Source organism: Antedon mediterranea, chromosome 1 (assembly GCF_964355755.1).
Source record: "Antedon mediterranea chromosome 1, ecAntMedi1.1, whole genome shotgun sequence".
NCBI lineage: Eukaryota > Metazoa > Echinodermata > Crinoidea > Comatulida > Antedonidae > Antedon > Antedon mediterranea.
Window position 1 is genome coordinate 40,752,721 of NC_092670.1, and position 19,202 is coordinate 40,771,922.

Consider the following 19,202-nt stretch of genomic DNA (forward strand, 5'->3'; position numbering starts at 1 on the left):
AACATGTCTGTGTGATCTTACTTTGCTTGCAAGCTTTTTATTCTAGCTAACATGTCTGTGTGATCTTACTTTGCTTGCAAGCTTTTTATTCTAGCTAACATGTCTGTGTGATCTTACTTTGCTTGCAAGCTTTTTATTCTAGCTAACATGTCTGTGTGACCGGCAGAGTACTGTTCAATAACGTCTTTCACGTCGTAAGGTCGCAAAGCTTCTTTAAATTTACGTCGGGCGACAAAGTACTTGATTTTGCGGATTGCACGTATTGCATTTTTGTGTTTCTCTTCCAATTTTGTTATCTTTTCAGGCTCATCATGGTCATCTGTTAAAATATAAAGTTGAAATATTTATTATTATTATACAAATGACAGTACAGTATATCATACGTCATAGTTATAATGCTCTGTGTACACTATCAACTAGTTTGACAAAAAAGTGTGATGTGCCCATATATGGTAGTGATATGATGTCATCTTGTCCATATATGGTAGTGATATGATGTCATCTTGTCCATATATGGTAGTGATATGATGTCATCTTGTCCATATATGGTAGTGATATGATGTCATCTTGTCCATATATGGTAGTGATATGATGTCATCTTGTCCATATATGGTAGTGATATGATGTCATCTTGTCCATATATGGTAGTGATATGATGTCATCTTGTCCATATATGGTAGTGATATGATGTCATCTTGTCCATATATGGTAGTGATATGATGTCATCTTGTCCATATATGGTAGTGATATGATGTCATCTTGTCCATATATGGTAGTGATATGATGTCATCTTGTCCATATATGGTAGTGATATGATGTCATCTTGTCCATATATATGAAAACCACATTTTTTTGTCACACAAAGTTTGTCTGTTTGTAGACAGAGCTTTAGAGAGCTTAATTTGCAATGACCTAGGAATTTTATGATGTACGCATGCACGGATGTCATTAAATGCTTTCACACATAATTCCTTGACACAGTTTTTGGCTAAAGGTCAATCCAAGCGACTTTGGGAACCAATAAAGTGTCCCCTTAATAGGGGTGTCTCCTGAATAATGGTGTCCCACAAGAAAAGATAAATACGGTAAAATTGAATTTTCTTTTCATTCTATTCTTTAATAGATGGATAGTGAAACAAAGAAAAATGAAAATTCACTTTGATTGTAAAGTGACTGTAAAATACATGATTGATAATAAATGACCTCTAACCTCCGACTTTTGACCTCACAGAGTCTGTGCAGTGACTTAAGTTGCTGCCATTTGCCATATATTTCTTTTCGTGATTTCCATTTGTATCGTCTGTCTCGTGAGAGCTTGGTAACTTTTTGCTCCCTCGCTCTCCACGATGTGGCATTGGACTGTTGTTGCCATGGTTACGTTTGATTGACAATCGAGATATGAGTGTGTTTGTCCTAAAACTGTAATATAGAAAGGGACATCACATATGAACATTCTGTTTTTACTGCCACCATTAAAATATACAGCAGAACTCGTATTAAAGAAACCCCTTTTAGGACACAACAAAGTGTCCCTAACAATGTGTTGCATAGCAACAGAAAGGTCAAATTCAAATAATAAAATGGCCTCCAGCAAGACTCCTGATTTGATAATCAAAAACCTGTTTGCACCTCACTGATTAAAAAGCAAAATGTTATGCAAAAAATGTTATGTAAGCTTAAAGATGTATTGTCCCTTGAAACACAAAAAATGAAAAAAAAAAATTCTAAATTTAAACTGGCCATATCAAAGTAATATTAAAGTTATTCACTTTAAGTCGAAAATTCGAGCCAAAAACAACAATTTTACGTAACAGGTAAATTAATTAGATTACATTTCGTCTGAGAAATCGTTGCAAGCGAAAGTAAACAAAGATTTCAAACCATGAGTATGCATTATGCATGATGCTAATTAGGATTGTTTACAACTTGTCACGGTTGAGAAGGTGTTTTCACACAGATCGCGAGGAAGTTTTATGATTATGCATACAGAGTAGCCAAACAAGCGCGTTGCATTTATGAGATATGTTTTGATTGAAAACTTTGACTGGAAGTCAAAGTTATTTTTTGAACAAAAAAACATATGTATTTCGGTTAAATTATTTTTTTTTTCGACAAATTTTTGGTGAAAGTTAATAACTATTATGATACTTCAAAATGACCAACCTTTTCAAAATAAAAAAAAATTTTTTTTTGGAATTAGTCAAAGGGACAATACATCTTTAATAAGCAAAGATACTATAAATTTATCACTCATTAATTTTCAGTATTTTCACTCAAAATGATCCATGTCAATATCAGCCTATAATCAATTTGCTAATTGAAACCGAATCCTTTAAAATTATCTTGTGTAGTGTATAGCTGCCAACACATGCTTAGATCATTTTGTAGTAAAATACTCCAATTTTTAGGTGAGCTCTGTCAGTACACTAAAGCTTGGTTCTCATTTAGACACTAAGTAGTACGCGCAACACAAGTGAATTGACCAATCACAAGTGACGATTCAGATGGCCCATCGCATTGTTTGGTTGTGGTTATGTCATTGCCTTGCGACCAAGCTGGAACCAAGCTTTATGTATTGAGTAAATTTATAAGTTGCCCAATGAAATTTGTTTGCCCAAAGAAATTATTAGTTGCCCGATGACATCATAAGTGGTCCAAATGACATATTGAATAGCCCAATGACTTTATTAATCATAGTTTATCAAGCTACTTGCACTAATATATGTAGAGTGTTTTTTTTAAATTCAAAATTAGTTTTTATCTACGATATTTGTTGAAAAAAATATAAATGTATTGAAAATTATTCTTCAACAATAAAGAAGCGAATACTGTTTGCCATTTAAAAGCGAGACTAGTTGACACAATTGCCGACACACTAAGCCGCCTTATAATAACCATTAAGATCATAACATTCACTTACAAAATTGGTTTGTGATTAAAATAAAACAGAATCACAATCCATGTAAAAAGCATTAGCAACACAGCATTATTCATGAAAATATAATTGATTAAACTACGAGATTTAAGTCCCAAGAACATTCACAAAAAACAACTGATAAAAACGTCAAAACGCATAATGCAATATTCCTTTCAATCGACAATAATTTTTTTTAATTATAGGAAAATTTGAGGAAATAGAAAAGCATTTCCAAAGAATATAATATTTAATTATAGGCCCAGTTTCCCTACCCACACTTGGCATAATGTCAATTGGGTCAAGGGTTATCGGCACAGACCCAGTTGCCCTACCCCTACCCCCAAATAACACCTGGTTTGTTCTTGATAAAGCCTAATTGTTTTGTTGCCATATTAAAATAGTACGCACTATTGCATGCCATTTGACCGACAATCGTCCAATCAAATCACAGGAATTTATTTAGGGGTTATATAATAAACTATATTTAGCCACAAACGCACACTAACTAATCAAATAATAAAATCTTTATTCTACATTACCCATGGTGATGATAATGATGCCTAAAAATAATACCAGTTTAATACAATTAATAAATAAATAAAAAATAAATATAATTAATAAATTAACTAACTAAAATTGCAATTATGCATTGCATATTCTATGATGGTTTAGTAGCGAAAAAAATCATTAAAAAAAATTAAAATTTGAAGATAAATTTGTGAATAAAACCTCACAATCAATGTGTGAAACTGCAAACAAAGAAACAAAAATTCTTTGTAAAAAAATAAAAGTATATTTGCAATACATCTTATTGAATTATCATAGTTTGAAACGGTAATAAACTGACTGTAGTCTGAGGCTGAACACAACCTGTCTACATAAACGTATTAAAACTAGTCGTCATAAAAAATGAGCTGTAAAAATGATAATAAAATGTAATGTAGTTGAACAGATCTGCCACGTATCTTACTGCAGTAGATTTGAATTATGCTGTCAATGTATGGTAATGTGATACATGAAAAGTTGTGGCAATTATGTCACTGATTAGCCATGAGGTAAACAACATGGTGATTATGACATCATGATTAATCATACTGATATGATATTGCATTAAATTTAGAGATAAGTAGGGGATGGGATTATATTTGGGTTCCAACAATGTATGGTAATGTGATACATGAAAAGTTGTGAAAATTATGTCACTGCCATGAGGTAAAAAACATGGTGATTATGACATCATGATTGATCATACTGATATGATATTGCATTAAATTTAGAGATAAGTAGGGGATGGGATTATATTTGGGTTCCAACAATGTATGGTAATGTGATACATGAAAAGTTGTGAAAATTATGTCACTGCCATGAGGTAAAAAACATGGTGATTATGACATCATGATTGATCATACTGATATGATATTGCATTAAATTTAGAGATAAGTAGGGGATGGGATTATATTTGGGTTCCAACAATGTATGGTAATGTGATACATGAAAAGTTGTGAAAATTATGTCACTGATTAGCCATGAGGTAGAAAACATGGTGATTATGACATCATGATTGATCATACTGATATGATATTGCATTAAATTTAGAGATAAGTAGGGGATGGGATTATATTTGGGTTCCACCAATGTATGGTAATGTGATACATGAAAATTTGTGGCAATTATGTCACTGATTAACCATGAGGTAAAAAACATGGTGATTTTGACATCATGATTAATAATACTGATCTTGCATTAAATTTGGAGATTAGTAGGGATTATTTAAGATGGGATTATATTTGGGTTGCATTACAATGGATTTATTAAAGTATTGTGTATGAATTTAGCCTGAATGAAGATTTGTTCCCACTTGGATGCAACAAAAGAATGTAAGCGCAACACGAGTAATTTGACCAATCACAAGCGATAGATTATCTGAATAATTCTCAAATGCGATTGGTAAGCTCCTCAGTTGCGTTGTACCTCTACGCCATTGCATTGCATACAGTTTGAACCAAGAGGGGCTAGTATTTAAACTTGGTTATTTTTTTATTATATTACACCAGCAACCAAAGACTACTCAGTCTCTTAAATTTATATATACAGTAATAATAAAAGATTATAATTATGAATAATTTATAAAGATTAATATTTAATTTTCAAGTTATCTACAAAATGAAGGAAATTATTATATCAATAATTGCAAATACCATGCTATTTAGCTAGATGCTTTATTTATGTTAAATAAGCTGTAATGGAAAATGAAAAAAAAAACAAGGTTAAATATGAGTTTAGTAAAGTTATCCATGACACCACAAAGAAAGGCACACCCAGGGGAGGATTCAGGGGGGGGGGGGCAGCCAGCCTGGGCCCTCTCTAAATTTCACAAATTGTAATGCAAAAGATAGGACATTAATTAAATTAATTTCACTACTTTTAGGCTCTAGGCTTTGAGCACGGTTGGGGCTTGCGCCAGTTTGGTGTACTCACAAGGTGGGTGTACATGTATGCAGCCCTATCTGCTAATCATTGTATGCACTAGCGTGGCGTGTTTCCACAGAAGACCTTTGGCATAATTTGCTTTGTTGCATTCTCCTTTGAAATTAACTCCCACCTTTTGTCAAACATTCACCCAATTTTGATTCATTTAATCTATTTATTTTTCAGGATACGCCTCCTTTGATAATTTTTGGCACAATATAAATGTTTGATTATTATCACTTGTGTATGCACCAAGTTGGCATATTCACAAGATTGGTGCCAATGTGTTTACATTCAAATTTTAGGATACATCTTTTTTTTTTATTGCCGCAATATAAATTTTGATTATCATTATGTACCAAGTTACTTTGGCATACTTACAAGAATGATATCAAAATATGGGTTTAGATTTATCTACTTTATATGCACTAGGGTGTGGCGTATGAATACATAATTGTTAAAAGCCATGTTGTTTACATGTCATGTGTTTGGGAAGGGAATCATTGCACGCAACAGGTTGTCATACAAACACATGTTTAGTCCTATCTTCTCATTGCACGCGACAGGCTGTGTTAAATCAGGGTGCATACATGCGTGTCTCTTTGTGGTGCCACGGACGAGGTATGAATAAAGAAAGTTGTTATGATTACATGCAATACTACCATGCATCTATGTATAACATTATTACAATATTGGGGGTCATGCTGGTAGGGGAGGGGGTGTTGATGCAAGGGGCTACAACCTACCGCGGACGTTTGGCATTCTCTGGCGAAGACTTGGCCTGTACATTGTCTTTGTGCTTCCTATATGATAAACAAGGGGTGTGAAATGAGGACAAACAGTCCAACAGACAACATCACAACATCATGCAATGTAAACTCACATTATGACTACATTACAATGTTCAACATGCATTATTCTACCTTTATATCATTAAAACATTCAGGCTAAGTATAAACGAGGTTATACTTAGTCTTAAGAATTCAGATACATAATGAATGTTCTATCTAAGAGAAGTAATGTAACATATCAGGTATCAAAATCCAATCATTGTTATAGGAGATACTAAAATGAGATGCTACAACATATTAGAACAAATCATGAGTAAGAGTTTGAAGAGAAATTAAAGAGGAGTAGAATGAGAGTAATTCAAATATAGAAAGGCCTCATTTTCGAGTAGAACACAATAAAAATGAAAAAAAAAAATTATTTTATAAATTAGATTTTGAATGAGTTTCCCTAAATTGTAATCTTTGTTTGAACATCTTCGGATACCAAAATGTTGAAAGGTTCCATTATACTATTTGGTGTAAAACCTAAATCTTTTGAAACTGATTATCAATAACACTTTTGTTTTCATATAAAGTTGGGAAGACACTTCTAAAGATAAACAACCTATCTTGATACAGTTTCATATAAAAAAGATTCTATAATTATAACTTATGTTTGATGTTGCAATTTGTTGTACTGTATTATTGTCCTAATGTAATCAAATCTTCTTCATTTTTTAATTGCCCTATAAGGAATAAATAAATATATGTTGGTTGAAAACCAGGTGTAATGTAGTGAGGGTGTGTGGGCAGTGTGTTGTAAGATTGTGATTTCAAATCCAATGTGACTTGTATCTCCTAAGGCAAGACACTTTTTACTTACGTTTTCCTTTCTGATTACTAGCTGCATTATGGGAGTATGTTGTCATACGTTTTTTATCCAAAAATGACCGGCGTAATAATATATGTATTTAGAGGTTTCACAACAATAGGTGCTTTATAAATCAAGGATATTATCAATAGCTTTACCTTCCCGTTGTTGGGCTTGACACAGGTCGAAGGTGAAGTTTCCAAGTAGCTGCTGAGATTGAGTTAGGATCAGCTGCATAGCAACGCCACAGACACTGAGAAAAAATTAAATATGTTTATTATTTGTTCATTCTCCACCTCGTTCAATAGTAATTAGGTTTTCTTTCTGTCAAGCTATTTTTATCATCTTTCATATATTCTTTATTTTCATTTTCTTTCATTCTACCTTCTATGTTCCTTTGACCAAATTATATTAATGTTCTTTTCTTATACTCTATTATTTATTTATTTATTCTTTCTTTTGATTGGATTGCATTTTCAGTAACGTAGTACTTCAAATGGTCCACATTGTTTTACAAGGTTTAAAGAAAAATTATAGCATATACAGTATACAGCTTTGTACAGTAATTGTTAATTTAAAATTTTATATTTCCAGCTAATTTTGACCATATTATAATATGTTTATACTACAAAAATAACATATCTAAATACAGAAGTCAATCTGTTACATGGATTGATGCTGCCCTTATACAGGATTACTGCTGACTGGACAGTTTGAATATACTGTATTAAGGTTACATACTCTAGAGAACACGTTTGAATATATGAAAGTAAACACTGTACATTTCAGATTAATTAAAGCCCATGTATTATCATTGTAATAATACGCTTTTAAAATTCTGTGTTTTTCCCTTTTTAAACTTCTGTCTATAATAGTATATTACTTATGGGCATGGGTTCCACTAAATACAGTATATAATAGTATTACTTAATATGGGCATGGGTTCCACTAAATACAGTATATAATAGTATATTACTTAATATGGGCATGGGTTCCACTAAATACAGTATATAATAGTATTACTTAATATGGGCATGGGTTCCACTAAATACAGTATATAATAGTATTACTTAATATGGGCATGGGTTCCACTAAATACAGTATATAATAGTATTACTTAATATGGGCATGGGTTCCACTAAATACAGTATATAATAGTATTACTTAATATGGGCATGGGTTCCACTAAATACAGTATATAATAGTATTACTTAATATGGGCATGGGTTCCACTAAATACAGTATATAATAGTATTACTTAATATGGGCATGGGTTCCACTAAATACAGTATATAATAGTATATTACTTAATATGGGCATGGGTTCCACTAAATACAGTATATAATAGTATTACTTAATATGGGTATGGGTTCCACTAAATACAGTATATAATAGTATATTACTTAATATGGGCATGGGTTCCACTAAATACAGTATATAATAGTATATTACTTAATATGGGCATGGGTTCCACTAAATACAGTATATAATAGTATTACTTAATATGGGCATGGGTTCCACTAAATACAGTATATAATAGTATATTACTTAATATGGGCATGGGTTCCACTAAATACAGTATATAATAGTATATTACTTAATATGGGCATGGGTTCCACTAAATACAGTATATAATTTAAAGCCCATGCATTATATATTTATTTTGGAAATTCAATGCATTTAAAAATAGCATGTAATGATAGAAATAGTAAAAAACTAATGTAACAAAAGTGTGATGTTCCCAAATATTGTAGTGATATGCCCAAATATGGTAGTGATATGAAATCATCATGTCCATATATAGGCACATCACATTTTGTCACAGAAAATTTGATAATTTTTTTTTATTATTTTATTTATTCGACTTCTCACTAACTCGGTTAGTGAAGGATCTGGACCAACAGGTGGTAAACACCTCTAAAACGGTCCAGTACCAATTTGCACAGTGGCTGTGTGTGACAGTGGCTGTGTTTGTGTGGACTAGTACACCGGGGTAACCCCCTACTCGTCTCGAAAGATGTACTAGGTTCTTTAAAAGTGCGCATGAGCTATGTGTACACTGGACCTACGGTTTATAGTCCTTATCCGAGAAGACTCGTTCTACCACCAGAACCATGGAGCGAGTGAGCCTCGAACCCTTGCCGATGTTATGGCTACGTAATTACGGTTCCACTGTCTTAACCGCTCGGCCGGCCACTCACTCTCTGAGTCTTCGTAGTCTCTTTAATATTACACATCAAATAGATACTGTATACAAATGTTGATTTATGCAAGAAAGATTGATGTAAACGTTGTTTGTTATTATTGATTTTTTTTTATTGATTCCTGTAGATACCATAATCATTGTGTCTTTTTAATATCTTCCATATTTTATTTGATAAAAATGTTAGTAAATAAAGACATAGTGTCACACTCGGTTCTCGGTCCTGAATCTAGATTAAAAAAGAATCTGCCATCATAGCATCACATGTGTACCACATCGCCTAGTATCAGAAACCATAACCTAATACTTAATATAACCTTACATGATACAGGCACCACATGTGATACACATGTGATCCTGTATTGTATAATCTTCCTATGATACTGGGAAAATATTGTTGATGTAGGGATACTACACTCAGAATCAGGGAGAAATATAACTTTTACTAAAATGATATAAAACTGATGAATGTCATCATCTTGGTGATTACGTAACTCTAATGAATCCTAACATTTGATTGCTTTAAGTATGTACTTTATTGGACATGATTCTTTAAGCACATCATACAGCAAGTATTACAACATTAATTAACAGTATTGCTACTAAGTTTTTACGTATACAAACACTTAATGTGCTTAATGTTTTAAGTACATGCTTAATACTACCTGAATGAGTTGAGCTGCTGGGTGTCTTCGACGTGCAAAATGCTTCTGCCTTTGCTGCTGTTGTACTTGCAGAGCAAAACCAGAACCAAGGATGCCCTAAATAAAAACAAAATCTACAAATAATAATTTCAAATTATGCATTACCAATACTAATATCATCCTATATAATGATAATTATGTTATATTGCCTACTTAAAGGTGCAATATAACAATGTAATATAACATTAGTCATGTAATCATAGTCATTGCAGCTGGTACAATCATGTTATTATAACTGCGCTTATTACCTTTTTGGATCCATATTTTAACCAATCATGTTCTTGTATTTATGTAAGCTATCTAACACTGTAACACTAACTACAAGTTAAGCTCGGTTTCCACTACAAGTTAAGCTCGGTTTCCACTAGGACGCAACGCAAGGACATAAAACCATAATGCAAGCGAATTGACCAATGACAATGATAGTTTGAATATTCCATCGCTAATTGTGATTGGTCAAATTACTTGCATTGCGCTTTGTGTCCTTGCGTTGCTTTCTAGTGGGAACCAAGCTTCAATCAGCACTAAAGCGTGGTTCCCACTAGCGACGCAACACAAGGACGTAACGCAACGCAAGTGACTTGACCAATCACAAGCGATGGCTTATTCGCTTGTGATTGCTAACTGTCTATAACTTCGCTTGTCATTGGTTAAAACGCTTGCGTTGCGTTTACGTCCTTGCGTTACGTTCTAGTGGGAACCAAGCTTAAAGCATAAATATACAAATGACTTATATAAGCCTATCAAGAATACCTTGGAAAGGTGTATATAACTAGACTGATATTCATCAGACAATAAATGTAACTTTTTCAATTAACTTTGTGATGACAGGCTAAAAATAAGTTGCACCACATGTTTCCTTTCTTGGAATACTTCTATAGACTATAATTATTAATTTCCTTAAATTGTTATTATTAAACTTTAATTAATAATAAAGATTTATTGGTTTGTTATTTAAAATTGAATGTATTACTTTGATACATTACTTATGTATAAAGAAACATAACCGACAGGCAGACAGACAGACAGACAGGCCATATGTCATTACTCATGTATAAAGAAACATAACCGACAAGCCATATGTCATTTATAAGCTGCTGAATAAGACGGGTGGGCTAACCAGAGGCAAACGTCGATTTCATGTTGAATGTATTTAATACTGACACATATGCACACAGGGTTCAATGATAGCCTACTTATGAATGAACTTAAAGTTTACTGGCTAGGTTTATGTTTATTTTAAGATGCTTACTTTAAGGTAGACTTAACCATCTACATAGATTAATTAAAAATGCTTGAGACATTACATAAATTAACATTAATATATACAGTATTTCTATATTATTAATTCAAAGGCAAATTACTGCAAAAATGACAATGCTGTGGGTATCAGTTGCTGGATAAATACTTATATTTATTGCTTGAATGGGAAAAAAGAAAGTGAGAGATAATTAGTTAATGTTTCATAAATTTCAATAATATTTGCATCTATGTTTATTTAACAAATTATGTTTGGCTAAACTAATTTGAACACCTCAAATACAAGTGTATTGAAGCTGATGATCACATTCTATCCTCATTTAGGAAATTATGTTTGGCTAACTAATTTGAACACCTCAAATACAAGTGTATTGAAGCTGATCACATTCTATCCTCATTTAGGAAATTATGCCAATTACTTTTGTGATATTACAATCAAATATATATTACAAATGTGATGACAACTTAATGTACTATAGATAATGATTGTACAAATAGGCACTTCATCAATGGCGAGTGATTCAAATTGAAATTTAATAGGACACTTCATTCTTTTGTGGGTATTACAACTATAAGAATATAACAATATTATGCAGTTCTAACATATGGTAATATCCTAATATGGTAACATATGGTAATATCCTAATATATAATCTGTGATTTACAGAACTAGGACTCACAAACTTACTACCTTTTGTTAAGTAGGATTTCCATCTGGCCTCTGGACATTCTCTGTTATTAATTGAATCATTATAGGGACAATGTCAACATTTTTCTACTGCAGTTACTGCAGTAACTTTATTTTGTTTAGCAAGCTGTTTTTGGGTTATAGTCATACACTGTTTATTGCAGTGACTGCTCATCATTTTCGTCACTGAAACTAAAATACATATTGCAGCTAACAAAGTAGTTACTGCAGTAACCTATTTTTACTGCAGTATCCTTTTTTTTCTCAAGAAATTATGTTCTGTATTTTAACTTAGATGGTGATAACCATTGGTCAATTATTATTATTTGTTGTTGACAATAACATTATTATTAAATGCTGTAAAATAATCACTCAACTAATTTCTAATTGTTGGATAAAATAGATAGCACTGTCGCTGCTCAGTGGCAATATCACTGTCGCTGCTCAGTGGCAATAGCACTGTCGCTGCTCAGTGGCAATAGCACTGTCGCTGCTCAGTGGCAATAGCACTGTCGCTGCTCAGTGGCAATAGCACTTTCGCTGCTTAGTGGCAATAGCACTGTCGCTGCTCAGTGGCAATAGCACTGTCGCTGCTCAGTGGCAATAGCACTGTCGCTGCTCAGTGGCAATAGCACTGTCGCTGCTCAGTGGCAATAGCACTGTCGCTGCTCAGTGGCAATAGCACTGTCGCTGCTCAGTGGCAATAGAACTGTCGCTGCTCAGTGGCGTTGGATATTGTAAGATGATGTAATCCATCTCCTTCTTTTGTTAATTGCTCCATGAGGGATGAATAAAGATATATACTGATGCATAAAATAGTGTTCATTTAATTTATTTGTATGTAATAATTTCTTTTATTTTTCAGAACAGTAAAGTGTTGTACACATGTAATAAAAACTGACAGAAAGTGAGAGCATCATTTGAAATTCTGAGTACATTGATTATTGACTTGAGTATACTAATACTTGAAGATGGCAACATACAGTATGCAAAGGTAATTGATTTATTTTAAAGGGAGCATGTCAAATGTATTCTACTGCAGTTACTGCAGTAACTACTTTGTTAAACAATAATGTATGTTTTTAGTTTGTTGTTCAATGTGTCACTGCAATAATCAGTGTTTAAAATTACTTAAAGTTTGATAAATAATTACATAAACATGTTAAAAAGTAAACATAATGTAGTTACTGCAGTAGAATAAGTTTGACATGTTCCCTATCTTGATTAAACTAATCCTAATTAATCATAAAGGAGATTTATAGTCAGATCAATTGTGTTTGAAAACTATTGTTTTAAATTTATTTATTTATTTTATTTATTTATTTACTCTATATCAATGGTTCTTTAATGTTGAGTAAAAAACATAACATGGGACAAAAAATGTGATGTGCCCATATATGGACATGATGTCATATCACTACCATATTTGGGCATATCACCACTATATTTGGGCATATCACCACTATATTTGGGCACAGACAGAGCTTTACATTTAATCCCCAAACTCCAACGTGTTTATATGACAATAGCTAAAGTAAACTGACAAGTGGGATCTTGATGAATGGGTTATCCACCAAATCTAAATCCAAGAAGTGATCTTATACCAAAGTACAATTGCTTAAGTATGGTAATTGAGTTGAAATTTAATCATAAGGGTTTTATTTCTTGACATTTTGCCACAAAATGTAGATAACATTGTCAATCCAATATATTACAGTGAGACACCTCTATACTAGTAATAAATGCTCACATTAAAAAAATAATTTATCAAGTTTAAAGCATTTCATTAGCTTCATTGAGTGTATTCAGTGAAAATCTGTAACCCTGATTTAAAAAAAGTCTTCATTTTGAAATAATAAAACAGACAGAACACCTGTGCTAACTTCCTATTTCAGAATTAAATGATAGTTTATTAGAAAACAGTTGTATAACATGATTGAAGAGTGCATATTACTACGATGATAGCCAATGCGTTTTAAGGTCAAATGTCAAATCAAACTGCTCTGCTGTTTCCTGTCGTTAACGTCTTTAAAACGGTTGTCAATTATTTGTTATTTTTATTCATGTTCGTTAAAATATGAATGGAGATGACGCACCTTCCTATCATTTAGACTATTTTGCATAAACAGCGCCACCAGTGTTGATCATGATAATTGCCGACTGTATGATTGTCATGACCATCAATAAAATAACATTTGGGATGCGTACAATGACGTAGATAACAGGTGACGTCAATTTACAAACAAAACAAATGTCATTTACTTTTTAACAATTTAAGTCAGTACTTACGGCAGGAAGAGCAAAGAACGATGCACCCAAAATTGCAAATAAAGTACAAACTAACTTTCCAGACCAATTACTTGGTGTTTTGTCTCCATAACCAATAGTTGTTAAGGTAATCTGTTAAAAAATTAACAAATTTTATGCTGGAATTTAATTAGCATATTTAAGCATCGATACATTCATTCAAAATTTATTTATTTTTTAAACATATATATTTTAAACCACATTATGCGGTACTTAATTAGCATAATTAGCATATTTAAGCATATTAAACCATACGTTTGTTAACAAACGTTTCAGCCTTTAAAAAAGTGCTGCTGTTTTGTATGGTTTTATATTTACCGAAATAAATAAGTTTATTCATAAATTTATTTATTTTTTAAACATAATATATCTTAAACCACATTAAATGAGAGCACACACATAATAAAGAAACCCTCAAATTAATATAAAATTTCATGAATAATTATCTATAATATTCAAGTATTGATTCCAATAACATTTTTTTTAAATAATAATAATAAAAATCCATGTTTAATAGTGCATTATGAAAAGCCTCAATGCGCTTAACAGTAAAATAAAATGAAAACTAAGCGCCTGTTTCTGCTTTTTTTTAAACCATTCTTTCAAAATAAAGTATTTTAAATTTGTATTTTTTTTCTCACCAGAAAGTGGTCTTTAAAACAGCCTTTTAAGTTTTAAAATCAGACTTAAAATTGTGTAGTTTTAATAAAGATTTTTACTTCTGTGAATAATTATTTCACTTTAAAAAAAAAAAATATCTTTAAGTTAAATATTAAAAGTACAAAATATTACAGTAAGGTACATACAAACACTCATATTACACTTAGATTACACTTATATTATTATTATGTATCTCTTAAATATGGTAATTACTGATATATGTTACAAAGACTATTGTTGTAGACATATCCGTAGCCATAAGGATGGAGAGAAGCAGATGTGAAAATGTTTACTGTATTAAGTGTCATAGTGTTTGAGACCTATACGCCACAAGGTAGTGGTCTAATGGTAGGCCACCTGAGTGTCATAGTGTTTGAGACCTATACGCCACAAGGTAGTGGTCTAATGGTAGGCCACCTGAGTGTCACAGTGTTTGAGACCTATACGCCACAAGGTAGTGGTCTAATGGTAGGCCACCTGCATACAAGCAGTAGGATTTAGAGTTCTAGTCTCAGCCGGGGCATTGAATTTTTATTTAAATATATTTATGGCTGGAGTGCACATTATTTATGGCTGGAGTGCACATTATTTATGGCTGGAGTGCACATTATTTATGGCTGGAGTGCACATTATTTATGGCTGGAGTGCACATTATTTATGGCTGGAGTGCACATTATTTATGGCTGGAGTGCACATTATTTATTTGAAGAATTTTTGAGTGTTTTAAGTTTCTCTATTTCCCTGTGGTTTTTAAATATTTTTTTTCCATTACAATTGACTCAAATGAAAACCAGAAATTCTCTAAAAAGACATATTTTTGGGATTTTTTAAAAAACACATTTGGAAAACCAGAATATCTGAAAAAATTGAAATATTGGACTCCAGCCCAAATAAGGCTTGTGTTGGGAGAGTTGACTGTATATCATATGGCTGCTAGATTAATCCAGTTTTTTTATTGATCGTGTTTCACTAATTATTAAAAAGTCAATGATTATTGCCCTAAAATGGAACAAGGCTTCTAAATCTACAATATGAAATCAATTTAAACAGAAGCCTTTTGACAATCTGTGATTTTGAGAAGAAGAAAAATCATATATCAATCAAACTGGTGTTGAATACCCTGTCTCTTTTTTCTTGATATATTTGTTTCTAATTGCTTAAACATAGTTTCACTTAAATTTCAGGCAAGCTCATGCTTAATTTCAGGCAAGCTCATGCTTAATTTTAGGCAAGCTCATGCTTAATTTCAGGCAAGCTCATGCTTAATTTTAGGCAAGCTCATGCTTAATTTCAGGCAAGCTCATGCTTAATGTCAGGCAAGCTCATGCTTAATTTCAGATAAGTATGCTTAATTTCAGACAAGCATGCTTAATTTTAGACAAGCTCATGCTTAATTTCAGACAAGCTCATGCTTAATTTCAGACAAGCTCATGTTTAATTCCAGAAAAGCTCATGCTTAATTTCAGGCAAGCTCATGCTTAATTTCAGGCAAGCTCATGCTTAATTTCAGGCAAGCTCATGCTTAATTTCAGATAAGTATGCTTAATTTCAGACAAGCTCATTCTTAATTCCAGAAAAGCTCATGCTTAATTTCAGAAAAGCTATGCTTAATTTCAGAAAAGCTCATGCTTAATTTCAGAAAAGTTCATGCTTATTTTCTGGTAAACTCATGCATAATTTAATCAAAATTTGTACTCATGGGAAACCTGAATACCAAATTTGGTGCTTTTGGAAAAAAACTCACACCAGGCAATAGGAGAAAACTACAGAAAAATCTCTTTCTATTAGACATTCTATTTCCTTCGTTTCTTATAAGACTCAAATTGTGTTTTTTGGTGATACAATATTTTATGTGTTTTAATTTTGTTGTCATTTGTAAACGTTTAACCCTTGAGGCAAAAATTATATATTGGGTAAAATCAATTCATAATTTATCTCATCACAATGGTTTGAAACATTGTTTGCGTTTAGCCTCAAGCAGTTGATTGTTATTTAAATGATTTCTTAGTTTTTATATGAATGTTTTGATGCATAACATTATCCTTCCAAAGAGTTAAGAAAAGCAAGTACTAAGTACGCAAACCTAAACCTATCTGATTTTTATCTTTCATGGATTCTTCTTAATTATATAAGTTTAACACCAAAGTAGCTGAACAAACAAAATCAAATTAAACCTTAAAATTTATCTGTAAGCTTGGTTCCCTCTTGCGTTCTATTTACAAACTAGTTTGACAAAAAAAGTGTGTGTATGGGCACATCACATTTGTCACATAAAGTTTGATAGTGTAGACAGTGCTTTAGATGCAATACATCCGAATTGTCGCCTGTGATTGGTCAACTCACCTACATTGTTGCATTGCATCCAAGTGGGAACACGAAGTAATTGGCGAGTTTGTGCTCGCTGTTGGAATGCGTATGAAATAAATAAAATAAATCCAAAGGCAAATTACTGAAAAAATGACAATGCTGTGGGTATCAGTGGCTGAATCTCAATGGAGATACAAAAAAAAGCGAAAAGCTAAATCAAAACGATAAGTAAAACAGCCAGAAAAGTAAGCAGAGCTTTCGAGCAACACTAGCCCTTCATCAGTGCAAGTGTGAAATAAATAAAATATAAATAAATTGTTATAATTACCAAACCATAATACAACGAATCTGGTAGATTGTCAAATTCATCTGGGTTGCTCTTTTGTTCTAATGCATATACAGAAAATGATATGGCAATCAACGCAAGAAAACTAATATACCACGTTGTTAGTAGCTCCTGAAAAAATTAATGAAAATTAATCATTAAATTATTAAATGTACATCATCATCGAGTCATATTTTAATAATAATGGGGTAATAACATTTATTTCCACAATTAATAGAGCAAAATACAGAGTAACATAATAAATATACAACCGATAATGAACATAATTAATATAATGCAAGAAAAGAGTAACATAATAAATATACAACTGATAATGAACATAATTAATATAATGCAAGAAAAGAGTAACCAAAATAAAAGTTATATTATATATTTTTTTATGATAATATTTAGGCTGTAAGGAAGTACAACTGTGTTATTATGTAGACGACAAGTAGACAGTCACATTTTACCCTGTTCCTCAATATACCTGTAGTTACCCTACATTACTGTTAATTGTACGTACTACAGTAGATACCCGACCCCCCACCCCCCTCCATTGGGACACCCCTATTCATATCCCTATTAAGGGGAAACTTTTCAGTTTATGAACAAAGGAGAAATATATGTTTAACAATAAGGCCAACTCCTATTCAAGAAACACTCCTATTAAGGGGACACTTTGTCAGGCCCCTAAAGTTTACTTGTTTCCGGAGCTCAGCATTTGCTGGGTCCGGAGCCGAGGCTAGGCTCTTGAAAATAACATCAAATCATTTGATTATTTCAATTAGTATTATTTCATTTATAAAATCATACATAATATGATACCTAGTCCTCACAAGTAATGTTGTCTAATGTTTTAGGAAAAATAATATGACCTGCGTTCATGTTAATGTTTTACATTTGCATGCATGTTTTGTATTAAGTGTTACCATAGAAACCAATCAAATCCAACTAGCTTTATATCAAGTTGTAATAAAAAGATACTAAAATGATGTGATTGGCTTTCAGTTGCTTTTCCAACAAATATCAAAATACTACAATTAAAATTTATTAGAAATTCATATTTTGTAAATTAAAAAAATTAGAATAATTTGAAATTACAATAGAACCACGACCAGCTAGATTTATATCAAGTTGCCAAGATAGGAACTCGACATAACAGTGCTTTGATCTGCATGCGACAAATACCAACAGTACTGTGCTATGTACATATTCCCTGTGGCATGCAGTGTCTGATAAGGTGGGGGGGGGGGGACTATTCGTGTCGCAGCCACAGATAAATCCTTTTATCCTCAGACCTCAGCATCCTGTTAGATTGCCTTTAAAACAAAGGAAATATAACACTAACCCTATTTTTGGGGTACACTCCCAAAGGGGTTATTTTTTTAATCATAAAGCTGTCCCTTTAATACTACAGGATTCAACCTTACAGTATTTACCGTATGATTGTGGTAAAATGCTGTCAAGTATCAACTAAACTTAAACAGATCTCCAAAAATTGTGTAATTCATTTCTTAGATATAAAAGCACTACATCAAATGTAATCTGACAGAATTTAGAAGATTATTAAATGTTAATTCCATTTGGAAAGTGGAAAACAAATTTACTGCGCACTAGAAACTGTTGAAAAAAATAAATCCTAAGTGTATAGACTACCTGCTTCTTATGTGTCAATGTTGTAAAATTAACTAAACATTAAAGGGACACATTTGGGACCC

General features: G+C 32.2%; 1 protein-coding gene across 2 annotated transcripts in view; it reads right to left on the reverse strand.

The window, feature by feature from the left end:
- The window catches only part of LOC140040234 (potassium voltage-gated channel subfamily KQT member 1-like), a 95,726-nt gene that overhangs the window by 6,588 nt on the left and 69,936 nt on the right, over positions 1 to 19,202 (reverse strand). The window contains exons 6-12 of one of the 2 annotated variants that reach the window (XM_072086002.1): positions 17,485 to 17,613; positions 14,172 to 14,282; positions 9,896 to 9,991; positions 7,186 to 7,280; positions 6,133 to 6,189; positions 1,211 to 1,419; positions 118 to 319 (exon numbers count right to left, since the gene is read on the reverse strand). In XM_072086002.1, the coding sequence (XP_071942103.1) occupies positions 118 to 319; positions 1,211 to 1,419; positions 6,133 to 6,189; positions 7,186 to 7,280; positions 9,896 to 9,991; positions 14,172 to 14,282; positions 17,485 to 17,613 (899 nt within the window). The remainder of the gene's footprint in view (positions 1 to 117; positions 320 to 1,210; positions 1,420 to 6,132; positions 6,190 to 7,185; positions 7,281 to 9,895; positions 9,992 to 14,171; positions 14,283 to 17,484; positions 17,614 to 19,202) is intronic. The other variant, XM_072086011.1, reaches the window with a different exon arrangement.